A 27,500-nucleotide genomic window follows, 5' to 3' on the forward strand; every position below is an offset into this window, starting at 1 on the left:
TATATATATATATATATATATATATATATATATATATATATATATGACAGGATTCTTCCAGTTTCTGTCTACTAAATCTACTCACAAAGATTTGATTGGCCTGAGGTAAGAGAAGAAGACACAGCCAAGGTGCTACACAGCAGGAATGAACCTAAAACCATGTGGTCAGGAAGCAAATTTCTTGACCATGTAGCCATGTCTGCACCTAGTCATACCTGGTGAGTATGTATATGTGTGTGTGTGAAGTTTTGTTTTGACATCAAGTGAAAGATGTAAAGGAGTGTCCAATCTTCCATGCAAAAATACCTAACCAAAGGGAAATATTATCTTACTTGAAATCAGATGTGTGTTGGCAACAGGAAGGGCATCCGGCTATGAATTCTACATGACCCATGCAAACATGGAAAAGTGGATGTTAGCTTTTAATTTTTACTTGTTTCAGTCATTGGACTGTGACCATGAAGGGGCACCATTTTCGAATTTTTCAGTTGAACAAATTGACCACAGTACTTAAGATGATGATTAAATATACTTAACCTTGTGGAAATTTAGACAAAGAGCTTACAATCATCATTTTCCACACTTGAATGGGTCAGACGTTATTTCGTTGAGTGGATTTTTTACAGCTTGTTGCCCATCCTATCACTAACTTTCATCCGTTTCCAAATAAGGTAATATTTTCCCATGACCAGACATGTGTTCACAGAGAATTGGGAATGAAGAACATTTGCATGACATTGACACTTGCTCACAACTATCATGTGATGTCAAGGCAAGGAAACAGTAATAAACATACACACATGATGGGCTTCTTTCAGTTTTAATCAACCAAATCTACTCTCAAGACTTCAGCCAGCCTGGGGATATAGCAGAAGATACTTGCCCAAAGTGAAATGCAGTGGGAATAAACCAAGGGGTTGAGAAACAATCTCCTTACCACACGGAAACACTTGCACCTGTTTATACTACATATTTCATTCCTCCATATGTAGGTAAAATAGGATTGATCATCTGTCCAAGGAGAGGTTATAAACTTATGGCTACAGTGTATACAAACCCAGCTAAACTGGTCTATCTAATTTGCATAACAGTGCATGACACACCAAAAATGTGAGTGGATTAATTAATTAATTCATTTATTATGTTCTGTATTGAAGCACAATCTACTTACCGTCTCCAGCTACAATATTGTTACAAACGAAGCAAATATTTCCAAATAGCTGCAAAAGAAAATAATAATGTTATTAATTATAATAATCATGAGGACGATCCTTTCTACTTCAGGCACAAGGCCTGAAATTTTGGGGGAAGGGGGTAAGTCAATTATAGCAATCCTAGTGCTCAACTGGTATGTATTTTATTGACCTTGAAAGAATAAAAGGCAAAGTTGACTTTGATGTCATTTGAACTTAGAACAAAAAGAACTGGAAGAAATATCACTAAGCATTTTGTCCTGTGTGCACTGATTTTGGAATGAGACCAGTGATTTTGAAGAGAGAGAGGCTTAGTTGGACCTCAGTATTTAACTGGTACTTACTTTTAATCACTCTGAAAAGATGAAAGGTACAATTGACCTCGGCATTATTTGAACTTAGAGCAGAGAGAACTAGGACAAATATGTATACTGTAACAACTTTATATGCCTCTATATATATACCTCTAGTTATCCGACCATAAGTTTGCTGGATGAGGGCTAACCTGGGACTAAACAACAACAAGTACACCTACCTGATGATAATGTATCTCACAGTAAGCCATATTCTTCTTCTCATAATATCTGGTGCCCAAAAATGGTTTCTCACACTTCGCACAGACAAAGTGCTGTAAAGTAAAACAGAAAAGGAATTAAGTCACTAATTTTAATAGCAGCAGCAGCAGTATCAGAATCAGTAGTAATAGTAGTAGGCTCAGTCCAGTATTATTACCACAGTACATTACTACAGTTTTAATCACCTTCAGTCATCATCAGTCACCATCAATCATCATCAACTATCATACTTCCCCCCACTGTTTTAATGTCCACTTTTCCATGATGTTTGCATGGGTCAGATGGAATTTGTTGAAGATTTTCTAGAGCCATATTTCCTTCATGGCCAGACATGTTTTTATGTAATATTGGAAACAAATGGTACAGCATGTTTAATAGTGACACTCATTTACAATTGTTGCTGAAAGACACACACGCACACAATAAGTAGTATAGAATATTGGTTTCAAATTTTGGCACAAGGATAGCAATTTTCGGGGGAGGGGATAAGTCAAATACATTGACCCCAGTGTTCAACTGATACTTATTTTAATCAACCCTGAAAGGATGAAAGGCAAAGTCGACCACAGCAGAATTCGAACTCAGAACATAAAGACAGACAAAATACCACTAAGCATTTTGCCCGAAGTGCTAACGATTCTGCCAGCTCACAGCCTTTAGAATATTAATATTATTACTGCAGTATATTAGTACAATTTAGTACTACGGTATTTGTAACATGTCATTGAGTCAACTTAGAGGAGATGGCAGGTAGGATGAGGGTGTGAGCTGGAGAGGGTGATGTGGAATGAGGGATGAGCTGGTAAGAGAATTAGATGGTAGGGGAGTGAGATGGCAGGGGTGGTGCAATAGTGGGGGTGAAGTGACTCGAACAAAGAACAAAATAAAACCAACAACCGATTCTACTAACCTCAACATGCCAGTATTTACCTAAAGCATTTATAACTCTCTCTTCTATTGGTCGTCTGAAATAAAGAGAAAAAGGTTTATAATGATGATGATGATGACAACGTTGATGATAATGATGATGACAATGACGATTACGATGATGAAACAATGATTATGATGATGATGATGACAATGATGATTATGATGATGATGACAATGACAGCAATTACAATGACGACAATACTGATGGCAATGGCCATAATTACAATGACACCAATGAAAACGATGTTGGTGAAAACAATGTTATGTCAGTGATAATAGTGATTTTGTTTAAGCGATGATAATGAATATTATGATGATGATAAATATGAAGGTTATAATGATATTTAATGAGCATGAATAAAATGGTGATGACGATAATGATGCTGTTGAAATGATCTACCTGCAGGCTCCACAGATTGGTATTCCCATCTTGTCATAACACCGCAGACAGTAGAGCTCACCATTCTTCTCTCGTGCATCAGCAGTTAGTTCAACACTGAAAAAAAAAGCAAAAATAAATTAATTATAACAAAGATCCTAATCTAAAAGGCCCCTGGTTCAATGTCAGGTTTTGTCGATTAAATAAATTTTTGTGAGAAACAGAATAACAGAATTGAGTTACGTCCCCTTACATTCCGAGTCATTATCAATTCGCGGAACATGAGATGTAACATTTAGACGCTTCCTTGTTGGTTTGACAATAAGTAATTAATTAATTGATTTAAATTCACAATATCTTTTTAGCTCAACATACAAATTTCAGTTCCCAGTGTAAGCATGGCTTTTATGTTAAGAAGTTCACTTCTCAACCATATAGTTTCAGGTGCATTCTCACTCTATGGCACAAAGAGAAAGTGTCTTCTATTATAGCCTTAGGCTGATCAAAGCTTTGTGAGTGTATTAGGTAACTGGAAACTGAAAATATCCCATCATCATTTAACGCCCATCTTCCCTACTGAAATTTTTTGGGAAAGAATTAGTCGATTACATCGACCCAAGTACTCAACTGGTACTTATATTTAATAACCCCAAAAGGAGGAAAGGCAAATTGACCTCTGCAGAATTTGAACTCAGAATGTGAAGATGGATGAAATGTCACTAAGCATTTTGTCCGGCATGCAAATGATTTTGCCATTTCACCTCCATGGATTGGATGGTTTAACAGGATCCAATGGGCCCAAGGACTGCATTGTGCTCTAGTGTCTGCTCTGGCATGATTTCTATGGCTGGAATGTCCTCCTTTATGCCAAACACTTCACAACGTGTACTGGATGCTTTCCGTTGTGGCATTTGCACTGGTGGGGTTGCCAAGCAACTTGCAAGACAAAGAAAAAAACCATTGACTGAAAGTAAAACAGAGTCGGGTGCAAGTTGTCTTATTTTTATGTGAAAAATAGAATAGCAGAATTGAGTTACGTCCCCTTACATTCCAAGACCTTATCAATTAGTGGAGTCAGGTGCAAGTTGTCTTGTGCTCTTTATAGAGGAACACAAGCACAAATTGTTAGTGGGAGAGGAATAAGCAACTGAAATGATCACACTCCATTACTGGTACATGTTTCACCAAACCCAGAAAGCTGAAAGACGAAAGTCAGCCTCAGTAGAATAGGAATGTAGGGTATAAAGGAACATACCTAAATACCCCAGTAGGGTTTACATACTCTTTTACTTGTTTCAGTCATTTGACTGTGGCCATGCTGGAGCACCGCCTTTAGTCGAGCAAATCGACCCCAGGACTTCTTTGTAAGCCTAGTACTTATTCTATTGGTCGCTTTTGCCGAACCACTAAATGACGGGGACCTAAACACACCAGCATCGGTTGTCAAGCGATGTTGGGGGGCCAAACACAGACACACGCACATACAAATATATATATATATACATATATACGACGGACTTCTTTCAGGTTCCGTCTACCAAATCCACTCACAAGGCTTTGGTCGGCCCGAGGCTATAGTAGAAGACACTTGCCCAAGGTGCCACGCGGTGGGACTGAACCCAGAACCATGTGGTTGGTAAGCAAGCTACTTACCAAACAGCCACTCCTACACGAACAAAACTGATTTAATTTTAAATTGTCTGCTCCTGTTTAAACTTTAAAACTCACTCAAGGCCTAGACTGCCCAACATATTTCTCTATATGTAGATTTAAACTCTAGAACAGTCGTGGGCAAAGTGCAACCTCATGACTTCTGTATGACGTGCCTAATGAAAAATTACTTTGAATCTTCTTTAGTAGTGAGGTCTGCCTGACGATGAGCCATGTCTCATGCAGCCTACTTCTTGAAAAAAGTTTGTCCACGCCTGCTCTAGAATGAAACAAAGGTAATTAAAGTCACTTACCCACAACTCTTGCAGTTGAAATGGTATGGATGGTAGGCTTCTTCCTTGAACTTGATGTGGCCTTCCTCAATAATAGAGCTGAAATTTTAAAGTAAGAAATAATTTTCAACTTCGTTTCTGAGAAAAGGCATTAAAAAGCTTGCAAAGAGCAACAAGAACCTTAACAAAACAAAAAACAAACAAACAAGTGATTAGTAAGTTGGGACATTTAACCAACTGACTAATAAAGAAGTGGAATTGAACTAGTGCATGTGTTAATATTGGCATAATGACTCTCCCTAGACACAACAAAATAATTTTCAGAAGGTTAGGAATTGATTACCACTGCTACCAACAGTTGCCGTCACCACCACCACCAATACACTACCACTGACAGTTCCAGTTTAATAAGAAGAGTGAACAACAATGACTTATCTTAGAAATGTTAATAGAAACAGTAGTTGTACTTACTGGCATTTATGGCAGATGTATTTTCCAAGACCTTTGGCTTTTTCTCTAGCATGGCAATCACGACACAGAGCTCTGAGGAAGAATCGAAATAATACAGTATTAATGATATATCATTTGTAAGACATAAGAACAATTTTTGAAAATGTGAGACATAAAAGAATGAAATAATTGCTGTATATTAAGTATACTTCAACCCTTTTATTATCATATTTACATTGAAATACACTGTCTTTGTTTCAATTAACTTAGTAAAATAACCTTTTCATTATTAAGTTAGTGTTTGGAACATAAACTAACATCAACTTCTGATGGAAGGTTTTAATTTAGATAACTTTAAAACAAAGAAATTTGCATCACAGAAGCAGGGGTAGTCTCAGGCAGGTTGGTATCAAAAGAGTTAACTTGATAATAGAATTGTTGGAACAAAGCCACAGCATACAAGCTTCTATCATGGCCTTAGCCATGTAGTTGTAAACAAGTGTGAATTTCTCTGTTGTAAAGTGCAGAAGCACAATGTAATTTATAATTATGAATATTGTGGACACTCTAGATTTTTCTGGTTAGCGTCATAACAGGTTGAGGGTACATCTGGGCGGGTTGTTGGTTTTCCACAGAATAATTGGAGGATAGGGCTGCCATCATGGGTGATGAGCTGATGTGCTGTGGGTCACTGTTAGTCTGGAACCCTCTCAGGAGACTGGTCCATCTAGGGTGGCTCTACCAGGAGCAAAGCTCCAGGCGGTAATGCTCTGTTGGATGTATGATAAACACAAGCCCCCTCACTACGACAAGGGGCTGGCATAGGACTGCCTGTGATGCAGAGCACTGATGGACCTGGTCAACTCTATGCATGATAGCATCTCTGGGACCACTAACCTGGGATGACCCCAGCCCCATCAAACGAGCATGAGTAAGCAAGCAATACTGTGGAGGAATATGATTTCTATTATCAGTACTTGCTGTAAAATATCCTGCAATTTTTTCACCAAAATCAAGATTAAAATTAGAGATGTGTATAAGACAAGATTTTAAGAAAAAATATAAAACAATGTAATAAAGCTTTATTATTTTTAAATGAATATAATAATATCATAATTTTATGGTTCTGTGGTTAAGAAGTTTGCTTCCCAACCATGTGCTTTCATGTTCAGGCCAACTGCATGGCAATGTGAGTAAGTGTCTTCCGAGACTGCTGAGATTAATGCTGTTAATGTTCTGCTTAAATTTGTTGCAAGATGCATCTGCAGCAAAGAAATGAGCAGGGAGGAGATTCCAGAGCGCCAACACTTTTGGCCCTGCTAAGCAGGAAGTTCAAGAGGTAGTGTTGCCATATTTCTGCTAAAATACATTACCTTTAAGTCAATTAATTTTCAAAATAACAAAGAATTTAGTAAAATAACTTTGTCATTATTAAACTGTTGTTTGAATCATAAATTAAAATTAAACTTTGGATCAAAGGTTTTAATTCAGATAACTTCAGCCCTTTTGTTACCAGATCAAGTCAGGTATGGGGGTATGCGCCATTGCAGCATGTCAATGCATCCACCATTTTTCAGCATCTGCTTTGGTTATCCGGGGCAACCCTCTGAGCAGTGTTGTAGTCAGTTCCCATCTCTGTGAAATACTTCCTCACTGCCATAACTACGAGGTATGTGGACAGCCAACGTGTGTCATCACCCTAGATGGATTCTCATAGAAGAGAACACAGTATGCAGCAGCCATCTCAGAAAATCAAGCAGCATGACCAAACATTCTAAGCTGACGCTTACAAACCCACGTGAAGCTATCCTCAGTTCTAAGATACAAACTTCCTAACCCTTTTGTTACCAATTTCTGTTAAAATACACTGCTTCATACACTCAAGAAGACCTGTACTCCACAAAAGCATCCAGCACACTCTGTGAAGTGGTTGATGTTAGGAAGGATATCCAGCTGTAGAAATTGTGTCAAATCAGACTGGAATCTGATGCAGCTCCCCAGCTTGCTAGCATGGACAACAGAGTTAAATGATGATGATGATGTTGCATTTATTTATGTATAAACTGAAATTTTGATGGAAGGCTTTAATACATCATTGTCTGTTTTCCATGCTGGCATGGATTGGGGCTTGACAGGAACTGGCAAAGCCAGGAGCTGCACCAGGTTCCATAGTCTGTTTTGGCTTGGTTTCTATGGCTGGATGGCCTTCCTAATACCAACCACTTTACAGAATGTATTGGGTGCTTCTTACGTGGCGCCATCACTAGTGCTTTTTACATGGCATCTTGGTTTAAGGATCTTGATTCTGTTGTGGTGGGCAGGTCTTCACAAGTACAACACAATGTGCCATATATCTTCTCTCCTCTGTCATCTCCTTTGTAAGGTTCAGCATTTTGAGATTGACCTTTAGATCACATTAAATCAGGAAGTTTGCATCATAGAACATGAGGTGGAGTCAGGTAGGTTGGTATAAAAAGGGTTAAACCATTGCCTAGTTTAACATCTACCACATTGCCATTGGGTACTTTTGTAACAAGCATTTTGGCTAGGTCTCCAGTTTGAGGATAACCTGCTCTCTTCCTTTCATCAGTTTCAGGAGCTTTGAAAAAAAAGTAAATAAAGGGCCACAAGCAAATTCCTTATTTCCTTCATGAAATAGGTAAAAAAAAAACAAAAAAACTTAGACCGCAAATTAGACCGTCTTGACCCTAGATACAAAGCAGTGCATGTAACAAGCTATTACTATTTTGTATCTACATCAAATCTCCTTTGTTTATAGTTCGCTGCCTGACAGTCTATTGAACTTGGCTATCTCTCCACTTTCAGATATACTAAAATGATCTAAAATTTCTGACATGGAAACTTCTCACTCCACAAGGTAAAAACCCAATAACACTGGAAAAAAATGTTCATTTTTTTTTCTGTCTTTGGTTAGTAAGTGTTATTTCCTATTTGCTTTTATTAAAAAATCAGAGGAAATGACTACTATTCCCTTCAAACTTTGCTTTTGTAACTAGTACATCAATGTTTTGAAACTGACCTATTTTCCATTACATTTCAGCAGAGTTGCTGAAGCAGAAATATTGTTATAGCAAATGTTCTGCTCAATACCGCAGATTTGCTTCTTGAGCATGTCCCTTAGTGGTTGACAATATGTGCATCTCTGATCATGAGCAGGAACATTAGGGGAGCATTATAGCCATGTGTTGAGAGAGATTCTTTGGGATTTCAATAAATATTGTAACAAAAGCAAAGTTTGAAGGAAATATTAACCATTTTTCATACTTTCTAGGGGTAAACAAATAGGAAATAACAGTTGCTAACCAAGGACAAAAACTGTGCTACATAGTGTAATGAATTGAAAATTAGTCATGTGATTAAATGATTAAAGCTACATGCCAGTGTTTAAAAGCACCACCTTACCTTCCTGCAAGTTTCATGAAACCTGTATCAGCAAGAGGTCCAGTACACAGTTCACAACGGAAACATTCAGGGTGCCAACTGTTATTCATAGCCTTTATCACACGGCCGATAATGAATTCACCTAGGAAAATGAGAAAATTGGAAAATAGAATTACAAAGAGATATTGTATAGAGTTACAGAAAGATATATTATCATATTGGAGAAAACCCACCATTACAGTGAAGAAACTATGATTTCATGTGTGTATGTGCATGTGAGCGCATATGTGTGTGAGAGAGAGAGAGAGAGAGAGAGAGGGGGGGGGTGCATAGCATCATTATCATTACAACTTTAACATTCACTTTTTTATGCTTGTGTGGAATTCAGATAGAATTCACTGAGGTAGATTTTTTTACAGCTGGATGCCCTTCTCACTAATTTCACAAGGTAATATTTCCCCATGGCCAGACAAGTTTTTACAAAAGACTTGAAATAAACATCACTTGTTGATGAGATACTTATTTACAACCATCACATGACCCCATGACAGGGACCATTGCTGACATGTAATATCAGCAATGTCTGTTCAAGAGTTTGAAGTTAAGTGTGGCTTGCACAACACCACAACAACTCTCATTAGCAATACCAAGAAGCCCGGAGACAAGCAAAGTGCAAGAAATTCATCTCAGTAAATCAATGAGTTTTATATACAAGTTAGCTTTCTCCTTGATAGATGCCTTAACAAAGACCAGGGGTCCCTAATTTCCAGTGGGCGTCCTGCTCCCTCTTTGTGTGTCATGCTTGTCTGGCCACTTTTAAACTTCTCGATCCATTCAGACACACTTATACACAGTAGTGCTCTGTCCCCATATTGTGCTAAAGGCCTCCGACGAATTTCAGCACCTGACACACCTTTCCACCAGAGAAATTAGATCACTGCTCTTTGTTCTTCTTTGGTGCAAATTGCCAGTGGAGTGGCCATGCTTACACTGTAAAACCAGACAGAAAAATGGCGTAACCGGGCTCAAACTTCCATCATGTGACCACAACGGTACCAACTATAAGCACACACAGAAGGCAGTGTGACAATAATAAAGATATGTTATGGCAAAAGTGCAGATAATTTTTGACTACCCCTTGTATACATATATACATACATACAATAGGTTTGTTACAGTTTCCTTCTTTCAAATTCACTCGCAAGGTTTTGCTTGGCCCAGAGCTGTAGTAGAAGACACTTGCCAGACTTGTGTAAGGTGTCATGCAAGAGGACTAAACCCAAAACCACATTGTTGGGAAGCAAGTTTCTTAACAACACAGCTACTCCTGCACACACACACACACACACACAGAGGTATTCCAGATACAACCATCCCATCGTTTTCGTTTCCCAATAATCATGTTGATTAGGATCACATTATTCAACATGTACTGTTTTCTTTTCTCTTTTTTGTTATTTAAACTATAACAGTGTGATTTTGAAGGAGATTTAGCTGCAGTTTCTAGCAAACTGAGCAATCATGTAGATACTCCATCATTGGTTGTTCAATCAAATGCAAAACTGGATAGTAGGAGAGATAAGATTTTATAAATAACAAAAAATTAAAACAGAAAAAGAAAGCAAAAAGGTATGCCAGATGAGACCCAAATTATTTGCTGGCAACAAATTATCAGCTGTGATTTCAAGTCTCACTTGATGTGTGCCTTCAATTCTATTTATATTCTATTTATCCGATATCAGCATTTAAATTTCATGTGTACAGTACATTTTATCACATATCTTTTATTTGTTTCAATCAATGGATTGTAGCTATGCTGAGATATAGTTTTGAAGGGTTTTAGACGAGCAAATCAACTCCAGAACTTATCTTCTTTTATCTTTCACTTGTTTCAGTTATTAGACTGTTGTTATGCTGGGGCACCACCTTGAAGAATTTTTAGTCAAATGTATCAACTCCAGGACTTATTTTCCAGATGTCTCAGAAAACCGCCTCAAAAATCAATTCCCATTCAAACTAGATGGCTTGAATTGGAATTGATTTTGAAGTAGGATTTTATAACTGGATGCTCTTCCTGTTACCAAACTTCACCTGTTTCTTCAAGTAAGGTTTTTTTTTCCTTCCACAGGTCATCAAATCTGCAGAGTGAACAGCCATAATATCCACAAGCAATGAAAACATCATTGTCATTTCACTCAAATGGTAACAAACAAAACATTTATGCACATTTACACATGTACACACACATTATTTATATATATATATATATATAAGGAGAATTCACAAAAAACAACAGACGAAGACAGGTGGTGTAGAAAACAAACAGATTTATTAGTATAACGCTCGGGAATAGAAAAAGTCTTTAACGTTTCGAGCCTACGCTCTTCCACAGAAAGGAGCACAGAAAGAAACAACAAGAGAAAAAAAATGTGTAATGGTTAGCGATATATAAATATATATATATATTTTGGGTTGGCTATAAATTCCAGTTCAAGATGAACTTACAATAAGAAAAGTTGTATTTTGTGTGCTTGGGATTACTCTGGAAATGGAGAACCAAAATGAACATTACCGAAACCTCATGCTTTTTTATCTTGCCTTTTTTAAAAGGAGAGAAAATGGTGGAAATCTGCAGTGTATGGAGAGAGAGAGGATGCTGTTATAGAACGTGTGTCAGAAGTGGTTTTTATGATTTTGATTGGGAAATTTATCAATTCAAGATGTTTGAGGGTGGGTTGGAAAGTTCATAGGCCAAGTATAAAACAGTGATGCTAGAGCTGTAAAATTTTGCATGCATTAATTTTAACCCTTCTTATTAATAACTACATTGATTCGTTCCAATAAGAAATGTCAATACTTACCACATTTTTGACAACATGGTGCAAATAGAACGTGGAAATCATGTTCACAGTATTTCCGGCCTTCAAACTGAAAATAAACAATGTCAATACTAAAATGAAACAGTAGACTCCAAGGAAAACTAGAGATGGTGTGTTGTCTGTTTTTAGCAAATATATATATACTATAGCTATCACTTGCAAGTGAGTGTGACCTGGTTTTAAATATCATATTTTTGTTAATTGTTTAGGGTGCCTATGTAGTTGCAAGTAGACATACACAACTTCTTGACCCTCCCACCCTTGAGAAAGTGACTTACTGGTGAATGAGAGAGAGAGTTGAGTAAACTGGAGCAATGTGAAATGAAGTGCCTTCATCAAAGGTATGACTCAGCACCCAGTTCAGGGATTGAACCCACAACATTGCGAGAGCAGTGATGATGTCTTAAACCCACAAAGTTGAATTAAGAAGAGAAGTCTAACATTTCGATCAGGACACTTTATCAGTGAGAAATAAAATATTAAAAATGTACAACAACATTTTTAATAATAATCCTTTCTACTACTACTACTACTACTACTATAATAATAATAATAATAATAATAATAATCCTATCTACTATAGGCACAAGGCCTGAAATTTTTTGGGAAAGAATTAGTCGATTACATCGACCCAAGTACTCAACTGGTACTTATATTTAATAACCCCAAAAGGAGGAAAGGCAAATTGACCTTTGCAGAATTTGAACTCAGAATGTGAAGATGGATGAAATGTCACTAAGCATTTTGTCCGGCACTATTTAAATAGCACTATTTGAGCGTGATCGTTACCAACGTCGCCTTCCTAGCAATTGGGCACATGAAAAGACATTCGAGCAAGTTCGTTGCCAGTACTGCTGGACTGGCTCCTTTGCAGGTGGCATGTAAAATACACCATTTCGAGCGTGGCCATTGCCAGTACCTCCTGACTGGCCTTCATGCCGGTGGCACGTAAAAGCACCCACTACACTCTCGGAGTGGCTGGCGTTAGGAAGGGCATCCAGCTGTAGAAACTCTGCCAAATCAGATTGGAGCCTGGTGTAGCCATCTGGTTCACCGGTCCTCAGTCAAATCGTCCAACCCATGCTAGCATGGAAAGCAGACATTAAATGACGACGATGGTAAAAATATGATGATAATGAAGATAAAAATGAAAATGTTGATGATGAAGATGAAAGGTCAATATACCAACCTCATAAAAAATCCCTCCTGGAAAGCTCTGGAAACACTGGGCACACCTGAGGAATAGAAAGAAAAAAATAATCTAGTAGAGTGGTTCTCAAACAACAATCAGATAACCAACAGTTCTTCACCCCAACAAATATTAATGAGCCTCCCACACACATGCACACACTTCCATCTCACTTTTTTTATTAATATCATACATACATGCAACCACACACATATATACTCATTCTTTCGTTTTTAGTTGTCGACAATAACTAAGGGCACCACATGGGAGAAGATGGGGTACGATGTGTCCAGCTGTGGCCGACCAGGCCAATGCATGTTCAATAGGTTTAGTTGCAGGTCAGGCACTTGTGGTCTGCACGGACTGAAGGCAAAGAGTAGGCTGTGGTCTTGCACAGTTCGTCTTTCCTTTGTGCCCCATACACTCCTGTTCTCTTCATATGAGGTGGTACCTCAGCTGGTGCAGTTTTGCCAGGCAGGGTAGTCTTGCGCTTGTGTTTCCCAGGTATTGGGGTTGATCTCTTCATATATATACACATACATTATATATCATCATCCTTCAAAGTCTGTGTTCTCCACTGGCATATACGATGTGTCCGGCTGCGGCCAATCAGTGATGCATGCTCACTAGGCTTGGCTGCAAGTTGGGCACTGGTGGTCTGTAGGGACTGATGGTAAGGGGTTGGCTCTGGTCTTGCACAATGCATGTTTTCTTTATGTCCCTAAGACCCTGTTCTGTTCATAGGAAATGGCACCTCAGCTGGTGCAGTCCTATGCTTGTGTTTCCCAAAATATTGTTTACTTGGAAAAGCTTAAAAAGTTTACAAGTAATTTAATTCTCTTCACTTCTTGAATATGACAAGCAGATATATATTTTATTATTGTTAACAGTATAAAGTAGTTTTACCTCACAGTTTTGAAAGAATCTATCCTTATGCTGTGAGAAGCAGAGATGCTTCAAGTGACACATTTTACAAAGACAATTTTTCAAATTCTCTTAAATTTCTCACATATTTATTTCTCTTTACAGAGTAAGAATTGAGAACTTTTAGTTGTAGATATGAAAACTATACCTTCATAAAATCCTGTAAAAGGATTGCAGAAGCAGAAAATAAAAAACTATTTTTTGGTGGATAATTAACATCATTACGAGAATGATTATGAAATTTAATAACGCAGTCAAAAGGTTTAAACACAGTGATTTGCCTCCCCTGTTTTTAATCCACTCGGCCACCCAACCATCATTTCCATGAAAAACAGGAATTTAGTAGATTGTTTCAGTAGTGTCATGCAGTGCGTATGTGAGTGTGTCAGTGTGTATACATGAATGTGTGAGTGTATGTATGTTTATGTGAATGTGATGCAGTGTGCGTATATAGTCCTTTACTTGTTTCAGTCATTTGACTGTGACTACACTGGAGCACTGCCTTTAGCCGAACAAATTGACTCCATGACTTATTCTTTGTAAGCCTGGTACTTATTCTATGAGTCTCTTTTGTTGAACTGCTAAGTTACAGGGGATGTAAACACACCAGCAACAGTTGTCAATCAATGGTAGGGGACACACGCAGACACACATATACGATGGGCTTCTTTCTGTTTCCATCTACCAAATCCACTCACAAAGCTTTGGTCAGCCCGAGGCTATAGTAGAAGACACTTGCCCAAGGTACCATGCAGTGGAACAGAACCCAGAACCAATGTGGTTGGGAAGTAAACTTCTTACCACAGACCCACTCATATATATATATATATATATATATATATATATATATATATATATATATATATATATATATATATATGTATATATATATATATATACATACATATATACATATGAATGAGTGAATGAGAATGTGGAAGTTTGTGTGTATGCATATAAGATGTGACTATGTATATGTATGAATGTATGTACTTGTATGTATACATATGTGTGTGTGTGTGTTTCATTATTATAGTACTGATTGTGTTGACAAATACTAGGATTATTAGATACACTTGTCCTGACATAAGAATAGACCCTAGAGCATGCTCAAAAAACTGCTATATTGGGGACAGCAAGAATTTTGAGATTGGTACTTGGGTGTTAGGTGTCATCCACAATACTTAACATCTTGGTACGAAGTCTTAATATTCATGGAAAGAGACTCTGTGAGACCTCTGACGACAGGTTGCTGTTTGCTCTCAAAGAATTAACCAGAGCAAGTAAGATTGAGAGCTCTGAGAAGTAAAATATAATAATTTAATGATTAAGCAGCAGCAGCACCACCAAATTCTTCAATCACCAGGGAGTCTTCAACCTTAGGCCATCCCAGATTAAAAACCAGAATTTTTCGACTCATTTCCATCACAACCACAAACAATGCATATCGATGTATGTCAGTGTATGTATATGTGTGTGTTTACATACTAGTCAGTTGTTGCTATTTAAGACCAGGTCAGCCCTGATTAGTCAGCCTTATGATCATAGCTAATCCAACCATGACCACCTTGTCTCATTTTTCAAATGTAGCACCTAGGGTAAGTGTCTTCTGCTATAGCACCAGGCTAACAAAAGCCTTGTGAGACGATTTGGTAGATTTAAACTAAAAAAGGCCAAGTGTACATACACACACACAGTGCATATATGTGTGCGTGTTTTTATGTATATATGTGTGTGTATATATACACATGTGTGTATATGTATATATGTGTGTGTGTGTGTGTGTGTGTGTGTGTGCCCTTGTTTCGACATCACATGATGGAGTGAGTGCGATCATTATACAAGTGGTTTCATTTGTTTTTAGTCTTCTGTGAAAACGCGTCCAGCCAAGGGGAAATATTATCTTGTTTTGGAGACACAGGTGAGGATTGGCAACAGGAAGGGCATCCAGCCATAGAAAAATCTGCTTCAACAAATTCTGATGGGTCCTTGTGAACAAGAAAAGGGGACGTTATGATGATGATGTACATCCATCCAGGACCACATTATGCATAGCATCTTTTTTCTTTTTAAGTTGGTTGGTCACCAACAGACTCCCTAAAGGATGTGGTGTGATACTCAGAGTTAGTGGATTATGTCATCAATATGGAGACTGTAAGATGAGTCACCCTTTCCTTTTATCAATTGCTATGGTGATATTATATGTATAGGTGGAAAGTCATGCTGTTGGTAAATGGGATGGTGAAACCAAAAACTATAATGATGATTAATCATCATCATCACTATCATTGTTATCAAGTTGTCAAGTGGTGGAGGGGAACAAACACAAAGACACACATATACATACATATATATATATATATATATATATATATATATATATATATATATATATATGGCAGGCTTCTTTCAGTTTCTGTCTACAAATTCACTCACAAGGCTTTGGTTAGCCTGAGCTACAGTAAAAGACTCTTGCCTAAGGCGCCATGCAGTGGGACTGAACCCAGAGCCATGTAGCGGGGAAGCAAGCTTCTCACCACACAGCTACACAATTTGCATGTCCTGCTCATAGGCGGTGGCACTGCAGCTGGTGCAGTTTTGCCTCACACGTCTCAGGTATCAGGGTTGATCTCATTACACACACACACACATTATATATCATCATCAGTCAAATCGAAGTCTATGGTCTATACTGGCATATATACATACACAGACAGAAAGACAAATACACATATGTGTGTGTGTGTGTGTGTGTGTGTGTGTGTGTATATATATATATATATATATATATATATATATATATATATATACACATATATAAAATAGTAGTTTTCATTGGCATTTTTAAGATAATAGTCCTATAGTGAAAAGAGAAGAGGGTGTAATGTGGTGTATCTGGTTTGAAATCAGTGAACTTAAACTAGTTTGAAGAGATAAACAACCAGTTGTTTGTGTCTTTTAGCAACAAAGTTACTTTCTATTCAGTTGATATTAATGCCAGTGTAGGTAACTAACAAATCTCACAATCTCACAGAGCGGGAGATGTGCGTGTGTGTGTGAGAGAGAGAGATTCATATATATATATATATATATATATATACACATACACACATTTAAGTGTGTAACCAAGAGGAGAAAGTGACAAGTTACAAAAATAAATTTTTAGCAAGATTTAAATAAAGTAAATTTATTATAAGCTGAGATTTCTTTCTTTGGAGAAGTTTTAATAATGCAGCTTTAGACTCATAATGAAGATTTGTTTTTAATTCAGTGAAAAATTATTCTTTGTTATAAGACTGATAACTGCATAAAACTTCTATTAATAATGAAGGAAATACCTCAGGTTATTTTGATGAAGTTTCAACAGAGGTCAGATTGGTGTTGCAGATGTTTTTCAGTGAGCAGTCTAATGTTAAACATCTGCTCCACAGTACTCCTTTTGAGCCTAAATCCTGCCTGGTCTTCTGTCCTCCCATAACCCTTTAGCTTTCACATTATTCTATCAAAAGTAATGCTTGTTAATTCACATTGTTTTGAATTTAATCGTTCATTATTTTGTAGCTTTGAGATTTTGATGAGGTAACTGTTAATTTTTAAAATGATATAGTAGGGTTAGTGTGAGAGACCAGATCTGGCGAGTTTGAACATAAAACAGGTTGAATATTTTGGCTAGATACAGCTGGTTTAAATGCTAAAGGGTTAAATCTGCTTAGCAGAACTCTTAGCAATAAATAACTCCATATATGAGTACTTTTATATTATATATATGTATATATATATATATATATATATATATATATATATATATATATATACACACACACACACACACACACACATACATACATATACAGACAACTAGACATGCATATATACATACATATACATATATCTGTACATATATATATTATATACATATATTATATATATATATATATATATATATATATATACACACACACACACACCTGTATATTGTAAGTAGTGGCTAAAGTAGTTACCATCAGGAAGGTCATCAGGTCATAAAATAGTCTCTCAGAATCCCATCAAAAGAGAGGATGATTATGTTTGTGTGTGCATGCACACAAACTCTCACACCTATTTGCAAATATATATACATATATATAGATAGATAGATAGATAGATATTCTATCTATTAAGGTCACAATTAATGAAAGTTGTTACATTTGTCCTACTCAAGACTGTAACGGAACATCTGTAGTAGGTGGCTTAGTCAGTTGAATAAGGACAGTATTAATGACCCTTTTGTGAAATCCCAAAGACTGATGGGAGACAAGAGCATAAAACATGACTTTTGTGTTGCTCCCCGACTCAAGATATGAATTTGGTTTTCAGACCAGAGGCCTGGTCTGTTCAAGGGGAAAAGTTGCTGGTTTTAAGATATTGTGAAAGGCCTGGTTGGAGGGCCAACTTTCGAAGTTCTTTTACAGGGCTTAGAAAAACTGAAGAACTGCTGTAATAAGTGTGTGAATCTGAGAGGGGAATATGTTCAATAAAATCATAACTAACTGATCCTCTTGTGTTTTCTTTTACCCAAAACCAGGCACTTTTCAGCACCCCCTTGTATGCTTGCAACAGAGTAGACTCCATTAGTAGTACATATGGTAGAAGTGGTGCTGGTGTTGAGTCAATAGCTCATTATCTTATTCACTCAGCCATTTTATTTCTAAAGTATGGTTAAGATTGAGAAGAGATAGAAAACAGAAAAAAAAAAATTAATAAAAATAAAACAGAGGAATAGAAAATAAGGAAAACAAGACAAGTAGAAGACAAAGAAGCAATAAGAAGAGAGAAAACAAAAGGATGAAAGAAGGCATAGAAATATATGAAAGAGAACAAAAGATATATAGGAAGTAGACGAAGAAGACGACAAAAAGATGATAAAGAAAAAAATGAAAGAGAAGACAAAAATAAAGAAAAAGAGAAGAAATAAGTCAATACATACACAAAGCATTCTGGATGCCAAGATTGATCATTTGAGTTGACAATCTGGTCTTTTAACTGGAATCCTTCTCCACATCTTGCACATACACCATTTGCTAACATAGACATGGCTCCACTGAAATAGTAAAGTAAAAGAGAAAACAAAGAAGGTCAATTTAATTCACTGTTTTACATTGATAGAAAAGAGAGAGAGGGAGAGAGAGAGACAGAGAAAGAGAGAGAGAGAGAGAGAAAGAGAGAGAGAGAGAGGGGGGGGGTCTAAATCTCCTCAGTTTAACTAATCAAAGAGTCAAAAGGTTACACTCAGTCACCAGCATTGTGGCAAGAAATAAGGTTAAATTAAATTAACCCTCTAGCATTCAGACTGGCCATATCCAGCCCAAATATTCTACTCGTGTTACATTCAAATTGGCCAGGCCTGGTCTCATACACCTATCCTACAATGTCATTATAAAATATAAGTTGTCACATCATCAAAATCTTGAAGCTGTAAGATAATGCATGATTAATTAAAAGTAATGTGAATAAATAAGCAATACATTTAACTGAGTAATCTGAATGCTAAAGGGTTAAGCCAGCCATATCCAGCCTCTTGCACCTGCCTTACAATGTCATTCTAAAAAGACAATTACAGCATTGTAATATTGAGGCTGCAAGATAATGCATGATTAATTGAAAACAATTTGGATAAATAAGCTTTACATTTGACAGTAATCTGAATGCTAAAGGGTTAAATATACATGTATCCTAGATAAGACATTAAACTGCATTTGGTGGTGAAGCTCCAACCCAAGAGTTCAGGAGTTTTAAGGGGTATGGAATTACCCCTTAGTTACCACTACTTCAGAGATACTCTGGCTTGGAGTGCTGGTACCTGTGAAGGGCTGTAGCTAAGGCACAGAAGACTAGGAGAAGAGCTGGCCCTTAGACATGTCCCAAACAGGCACACTAGTGTACGGGCATGTTCTGATGTCATGTGAGCCAGTCCCCTTGCCTAAGGTTTAAATAAGTCCTGTGTCTCATGGGTAAGCTCACAAGTTCAAATCTCACCAAAGTAAAAAACAAACAAAAATCTTTACCATTACCATGAATTATAATAGTCAATTTAATAGGCTATGCTTTTTCCAACACCCACATCCCAACACTCAAAAAATATATAGCCTTTTGTCAATGTTACAAAAACAATTTCGTTTTCTAGAAAGTGAGGGACACAACTCTAGACATGTTTCAGTCTTGTTCTGATCTCATTAGTAAAACAGCATCAACTATACTTGCTGAAGTACTGATAAATGAATCACTAATCAAATGTTCAGGATTACGGTCATGTTTTGTTAAGCAACTAGTTATGTTTGTTAGAGCATCAGCATACCATCTCAATGGTTAAGCAACTGGTTAAAATCCCATCACCTGCACTGCACCATTTTCTTGACCAAGACATTTAATATTCACAAGTAACTAACTATAGACAGGTACCATTGGGTGATACAGTTGTACCCTTAAGTGTAGACAAGTACCATTAGGTAAACAAGTGTCATAGAGAAGTACACTTGCACTACATACCACATTATCAATATGTACCATGGCATGAAACAACAGTTTTACCAAACTGTAAACAGGTACAATACCACTGCATAGTCCACCTAACTGTAGATAAATATCAAGGTATGAAATTGTACCAAACGGTAGACATGTTGTTGGCACTCCGTCGCTTATGACGTCGAGGGTTCCAGTTGATCCGATCCACAGAACAACCTGCTCGTGAAATTAACGTGCAAGTGGCTGAGCACTCCACAGACACGTGTACCCTCAACATAGTTCTTGGGGATATTCAGCATGACACAGTGTGACAAGGCTGACCCTTTGAATTACAGGCACAACAGAAACAGGAATTAAGAGTGAGAGAAAGTTGTGGTGGAAGAGTACCGCAGGGTTCGCCACCATCCCCTGCCGGAGCCTCGTGGAGCTTTAGGTGTTTTCGTTCAATAAACACTCACAACGTCTGGTCTGGGAATCGAAACCGCGATCCTATGACTGAGAGTCTGCTGCCCTAACCATTGGGCCATTGCGCCTCCACTGTAGACATGTAACCTCACAGTAAAAACATCAAATAAGTTTGTGTGCTGCCAGTGGAGAATTATGGCAGAGCCCTTGTTGGAAGAAATAAGTGTTGTTGTTATTAATCAGCTCCAAGTCAGGCTTGAATGAGCAAATCTATAATCAAAGATATTCTACCATTCATCACAGGTCTGTTTCATTAGAGTTGACTAACAACTAGAAAATCCAAGCCAGTTGAAGGAGCTTCTCCCATTCAAACTCAGAAACAGAAACCAAATCTCTCTCAACCCTTTAGCATTCAAACTGACTAGTAAGATCCAGCCTCTCACACCTATCCTACAATGTCCTTCTAAAAGTAAAACAATCACATCATCAAAACGTTTGAAGCTACAAGATAATTCGGTTAATTCACAATAGGTGCAGTTGTGGTTGTGTGGAAAGAAGCTTGCTTCCCAAGCAAATGGTTTCAGGTTCAGTCCCACTGTGTAGCATCCTTGGGAAGTATTTTCTACTATAGCCTTGGGCTGACCAAAGCTATGTGAGTGGATTTGGTAGATGGAAACTGAAAGAAGACCATAGTATATATATATATATATATATATATATATATATGTCTTTGTGTCTGGGTTTGTCCCTCCATCACCATTTGACAACAGTTGTTGGTGTTTACATCCCCATAACTTAGCAGTTCAACAAAAAAAAAACAATAAAACAAGTAATAGGCTAAAATTAGGCCCAGGATTGATTTGTTTGATTAAAACCCTTCAAGGTGGTGTTCCAGCATGGCCAGTCAAATGATGGAAACAAGTAAAAGAATAAAAGAAAAAGAACAATGTGAATAGACAAATATTACAGTTGACAGAGTAATCTGAATGCTAAAGGTCTAATCTGAATGCTAAAGGTCTAATCTGAATGCTAAAGGTCTAAATCTGAATGCTAAAGGTCTAATCTGAATGCTAAAGGTCTAATCTGAATGCTAAAGGTCTAAATCTGAATGCTAAAGGTCTAATCTGAATGCTAAAGGTCTAATCTGAATGCTAAAGGTCTAATCTGAATGCTAAAGGTCTAATCTGAATGCTAAAGGTCTAATCTGAATGCTAAAGGTCTAAATCTGAATGCTAAAGGTCTAATCTGAATGCTAAAGGTCTAATCTGAATGCTAAAGGTCTAAATCTGAATGCTAAAGGTCTAATCTGAATGCTAAAGGTCTAATCTGAATGCTTAAGGTCTAAATCTGAATGCTAAAGGTCTAATCTGAATGCTAAAGGTCTAAATCTGAATGCTAAAGGTCTAAATCTGAATGCTAAAGGTCTAATCTGAATGCTAAAGGTCTAATCTGAATGCTAAAGGTCTAATCTGAATGCTAAAGGTCTAAATCTGAATGCTAAAGGTCTAATCTGAATGCTAAAGGTCTATCTGATGTGGCGTACCAACATTTTTTTTTCCAATGTGCCAGGGACTGGTAATATTTCTTTGTAATATTAATTTATGCCGGAAACAATATATATAATGAATAAAATAAAAGTTGACAATCTTTTTTATCTTATATTTATTTTGTAAACAAATAATGCAATATTGCATAAGCATTTTATAATGTTTCTTTCTTTTCTGGAAACTTGCAGCGTACCAGCAGCTGATGGCTTGCAGACTGGCACCAGTCGACAGACCACCACTTTGAGTAGCACTGGTCTAAATTACACCCTATTATCTTAGACTAAGGAGGTATGTTTTTGATAAAGTCATACAAGGCAAATTGTCTGAAAAAAAAAACAAGGATGGTCACAAATGGAATGTCTTCAATCAGGGGTCCCTAATTATGTGCTGACCTGGAGGCTAAACAACAGCAATAATTATAAAACTGATTTGACATAATAAAAAAATCCTCAAATATTTCACATAGCTGAGCCAAATACGCACACACTATATATATATATATATATACGCATACATATACATACAGAAACACAATTGTATGCATACACGTTCCTAACTATGTGGTTTCAGGTTCAGTCCCACTGTGTGGCACCTTGGACAAGTGTTTTCTATTATAGCCCAAAGCCTATATATAGTAACTCAGAATAAGAACTTAGTCCATGATGACTATCCCAACTAGAAAGAGGATGTTAAAAAGATGCTTTTGTGTGTGTGTGTGTGTGTGTGTGTGTGTGTGTGTGTGTGTGTGTTTGCTGGTAATAGAATATGAATAAATTATGGTTAAGTGTTGGTATGCCAACATCAGACAACTGATACCACCAGCACCAATACCATTACCATCACCGTCACCGTCATTATGTATTTACTCACTCAGTCAGATACATACAAATGTCTGTTTAACCATAACAAACACTTACACACACCTACGTATTTAGCCAAGTTGTGGTTGTCAAGGAGATATTCCCTGCCACGAACAGAAAGAAAAAAAAAAAAAAAAATTAACATCGCTATCATCATCATCATCATCATCATCATCATCATCATCACCAGCATATGATAAGTAAAAGTAAAATTACTGGAAAGAAAATATTCAATTAATTAATTTATAAAATACATTAACTATCTGTCAAATTAAGTAATTTGTTGGCTAGTAGGGTGTGTCTTCATTACTAAGAGCTAATTTGCAAGTAAAAAAAAAATAAATATATAAAAGAGCAGAGATGCGGAAAGAGGATAAAAATAAGAAAAGTTTGGATGTGGATTAAACAAATAAATATTTCTAACATAAGAAATTTTTCTTTTTTTTTCTTTTACTTGTTTCAGTCATTAGACTGTGGCCATGCTAGGGCACCACTTTCAAGAATTTGTAGCCAAATGACTCGACCCCAGGAATTATTTTTTTTTTTGAAACCAGGTATTTATTCTGTCAGTCTCCTTTGCTGAACTGATAAATTATGGGGACGTAAACACACCAACTTGCTTACTGTTAAACTATCCGTGCATATATAAGTCTGCAGTGTGCATTACGTCTCTTATGGAAGTACTTTTTATTTTATCGACCATCAGAAGGATAAAAGACAAATGTTGGCTTTGACAGATCTGAATTCAGAATGTAAATAAAGCAAACTATACTAGATAGCTAGAAGAGAAACTAAAAGACTGACCTATTTAGCAAGAGGAGAAGCAGAAAAAAAGAGGTTTGCTAATGTTTTTCCATCTGAGGACCAAAAGTATGAGGCGTTCCAAACTACAAGACTGTGTATCAAAGACCATGATGTTGTGGGAGAGAAGTGTGTACAGAAGGATAATGGTATACTTGCACTTAGTGATTCTGAAAAGAAAGCCGCATGAAAGTGCTACTTAATGTGAAAAATGAAAGGGAGAATGAGAGCGTTCCTCGTGTGAACCTGACAGAGGTCCAACCAGTCTTGTTGACAGTAGTATTATAGACAAAGCAATTAAGAATATGGAGACAGAGAAAGCCCTTGGTGCATCAGGAATTACTGTCAAGATGCTTAAAATATTTGGCAGAAGTGAATATGGCCTAGTCACCTGTACAGTTTATCAGGTTGTTCGTGAAGTGACCATACCCAATGAATGCTGTAGCGGCATCATAGTTAACTGTTACAGGGGTAAAGAAGATACCTTAGAGAGAAGTAATCACAAAGGTGTTGGTTGTCAATCCCCTCCTAGTTATCATAATGTGCCAGGCCATAATAGAGGAATTTAAGACCAGTTGCCCATGAGACCTCCTCTATACTTACGACCTTGTTTTTATAGCTGAAACTGTAGTAAAATTAGAAATGAAATTCCAGGTGTGGAAACAAAATCTGGAATCAAAGTGTCTTCAGGTTAATTTTGTAAAGACCAAAGTTTTAGTTAGCAAGAAAACAAACAAGATGCTAATCCCTTCAGGTAAATAGCCCTGTTTAATACATATAAGAAGTGTTGGTAGAAATTCCATATGATGTACTCAGTGTAAACTATGGACACATGGAAATGCAGTGGAATTGTTCATTTCCAATCTACCATGAAAAGCATGTCTGGTCATGAGGATATATTACCTGGCTTGGAAACAGGTGAGGGTTGGTGACTGGAAGGGTATCCAGCTGTAGAAAATCTGACCTATGTGCGCATAGAAAAGTGGACGTTAAATGATGATGATGATATAAGTAGAGGAAATGTATTCACTGTTCAATCATTCAGGTAACTAATAACAGATTTAATTACACATGTGCACACACACGTACTCTTTCTCTCTCCATGTCTTCTCTCTCTCTCTCTCTCTCACTCTCTTATACATATTCAATCAAAATACAATTTTCCATATAAATTTACAATAACTACAACAATATCACCAATGTCAGAGATTACCATATTTATAGGGTTTCTTCTTCAAAGACAACAAAAGAGAAACAGACTGAAGGAGAGAGAAAGAGAGAGGAAAAAGAGAAAAACAAAAGGGAGAGAGAGAGAGAGAGAGAGAGAGAGAGAGAGAAATAAGAGAAATGAGAAAGACATAAAGAATGGGAGAGAGAAAGAGAGAGAAGAGAAAGAAAGAAATGAGAAAGAGAAAGGGATGCAAAAGACAGAAAGACAAGAGAAAGAGAGAGAAAAGCTAGAATGAGAGAGAGAGAGTGAGAGAGAGAGAGAGAGAGAGAGAGTGAGAGAGAAAGAGAGAGAGAGAGAGAAAGACACACACACACACACACACACACACACTCTTTCCAATCTCAAAATAACATAGAAAGAAACATTGGTTGAGGAATTTAATTGCTCTAAACCAAAAAGAACTGCTCAACATGCTCACAGTGCCAGATTTAAACATAAGCTAAACAAGCTAAATATAGCTTAGTGCTTCATAATCCACAGTGGCCTTATAATAATTAAACGGTATATATGTCATATAATTTTTGTGAGAGCTTCTAGTGTAATATTTTAACAAGGAGCTTCTAAGCTTTATATAGGTTAAACTAAACTCATCAGTGTATTGCATGTTCTTGAATGTATCTGTTATCATTTTCACCATCACCATCATCATCAATGTTTTAACATCCACTTTCCATGCCTGCATGGGTCAGATGGAATTCATTAATATCAGATTTTCTATGGTTAGATGTCCTTCCTGTCAACAACCCTCACCTGTTTCCAAGCAAAGTAATATTTCCTCATTGTCAGATATGTTTCCATGGAAGATAGGGAAACATGAGACACTGCTTATGATGATAGTGACACTCATTCATAATTATCCTGTGATATCAAAACAAGGTGACACAAATATATACATACATGTTATAATACATACAAACATACAGGGTGGCCCAAAAGTAGGTTTACAGTTATTCAACTATCTCTTTCGCATTCATATCTTTCTCTTTTACTTGTTTCAGTCATTTGACTGTGGCCATGCTGGAGCACCGCCTTTTAGTTGAGCTAATCGACCCCAGGATTTATTCTTTGTAAGCCTAGTACTTATTCTATCGGTCTCTTTAGCCGAACCGCTAAGTTACGGGGACGTAAACACACCAACATCTGTTGTCAAGCGATGTTGGGGGGACAAACACAGACACACACATACATATATATACATATATACGATAGGCTTCTTTCAGTTTCCGTCTACCAAATCCACTCACAAGGCTTTGGTCGGCCTGAGGCTATAGTAGAAGACACTTGCCCAAGGTTCCACGCAGTTTAGATCTTAATTATAAAAAAAAATATGAAACCATTATTCTCTGCTAATTTAGTTAATTTTGTCAAGCTCCCTTTAAAAGAAATATTAAATGCCTACGTGATAACTGTAAACCTACTTTTGGGCCACCCTATATATCATACACACACAAACAGATGTATATGATGTGCTGTCTAAGTTTTCACCTACCAAATTCACTCACAAAGCTTTCATTGGTCTGAGATGCAGTGGGACTGAACCTGGAATCACATAGTTGGGGGTAAACTTCTTAACTACACAGCCATTCCTGAACCTCTTATGCTAGAAAAGTCATGAAAAGACCATACAACCATAAAAGAGATCTGAGGACAAACAACAACTAAATAGGCACAGGTATGATTATATGATAAGAAGCTTGTTTCCCAATTGCATGGTTTTGGGTTCATTGTGTGTGGCACCTTGGGCAAGTGTCTTCCATTATAGCCTCGGGTTGACCAAAGCCTACTGATTGGGTTTGGTAGAAAGAAACTGAAAGAAGCCTATCGTGTGTGTCTCTCTTTGAGTCTGTGTTTGTCCCTCACCTCCACTTGACAACCGGTATTAGTATGAGTACATCCTCATAACTTAGTGGTTTGGCAAAGAGACTGATAGGATCAGTACCAGGCGTAAAAAAGAAAGAACAAATAAGTGCCGTGGTCAGTCATTCAACTAAAAATTCAAGGTGGTACCCCAGCATGGCCACAGTCTAATGACTGAAACAAGTAAGAGATAAAATGAAAACTAAACAGGATTATCAAATTTATAAAATATATTGAAATGGAATGAAGCTGACCATGTCCAAAAAGATGAAATGACTTTGTTTAGCACAATCAAACAGATCACAAGCATACCAGCTGTGACTATTACATTTTCCCCTTATATGCAGGAAAGCAAGGGTCGCCTTAATTATCCAATCTGTCTTTTTCTAAGCTAGTAGGACGTGATTTGAGAGATTTGGCTGATATTTCTAGAA

At 37.1% G+C, this 27,500-nt stretch overlaps 1 protein-coding gene across 2 annotated transcripts in view; it reads right to left on the reverse strand.

Annotated features, from left to right (window-relative positions):
* Positions 1-1,091: 1,091 nt before the first annotated feature.
* The window catches only part of LOC106884070 (LIM and senescent cell antigen-like-containing domain protein 1), an 86,403-nt gene continuing 59,994 nt past the window's right edge, over positions 1,092-27,500 (reverse strand). For both annotated transcript variants that reach the window (XM_089366029.1, XM_089366028.1), the window contains exons 2-11: positions 18,831-18,944; positions 12,941-12,986; positions 11,734-11,800; positions 8,894-9,014; positions 5,492-5,563; positions 5,042-5,119; positions 3,099-3,194; positions 2,679-2,733; positions 1,729-1,821; positions 1,092-1,220 (exon numbers count right to left, since the gene is read on the reverse strand). In XM_089366029.1, the coding sequence (XP_089222155.1) occupies positions 1,164-1,220; positions 1,729-1,821; positions 2,679-2,733; positions 3,099-3,194; positions 5,042-5,119; positions 5,492-5,563; positions 8,894-9,014; positions 11,734-11,800; positions 12,941-12,986; positions 18,831-18,937 (792 nt within the window). In that variant the 5' untranslated portion in view covers positions 18,938-18,944 and the 3' untranslated portion in view covers positions 1,092-1,163. The remainder of the gene's footprint in view (positions 1,221-1,728; positions 1,822-2,678; positions 2,734-3,098; positions 3,195-5,041; positions 5,120-5,491; positions 5,564-8,893; positions 9,015-11,733; positions 11,801-12,940; positions 12,987-18,830; positions 18,945-27,500) is intronic.

The sequence above is a fragment of the Octopus bimaculoides genome, chromosome 18 (genome assembly GCF_046866305.1).
Source record: "Octopus bimaculoides isolate indiv1 chromosome 18, ASM4686630v1, whole genome shotgun sequence".
NCBI lineage: Eukaryota > Metazoa > Mollusca > Cephalopoda > Octopoda > Octopodidae > Octopus > Octopus bimaculoides.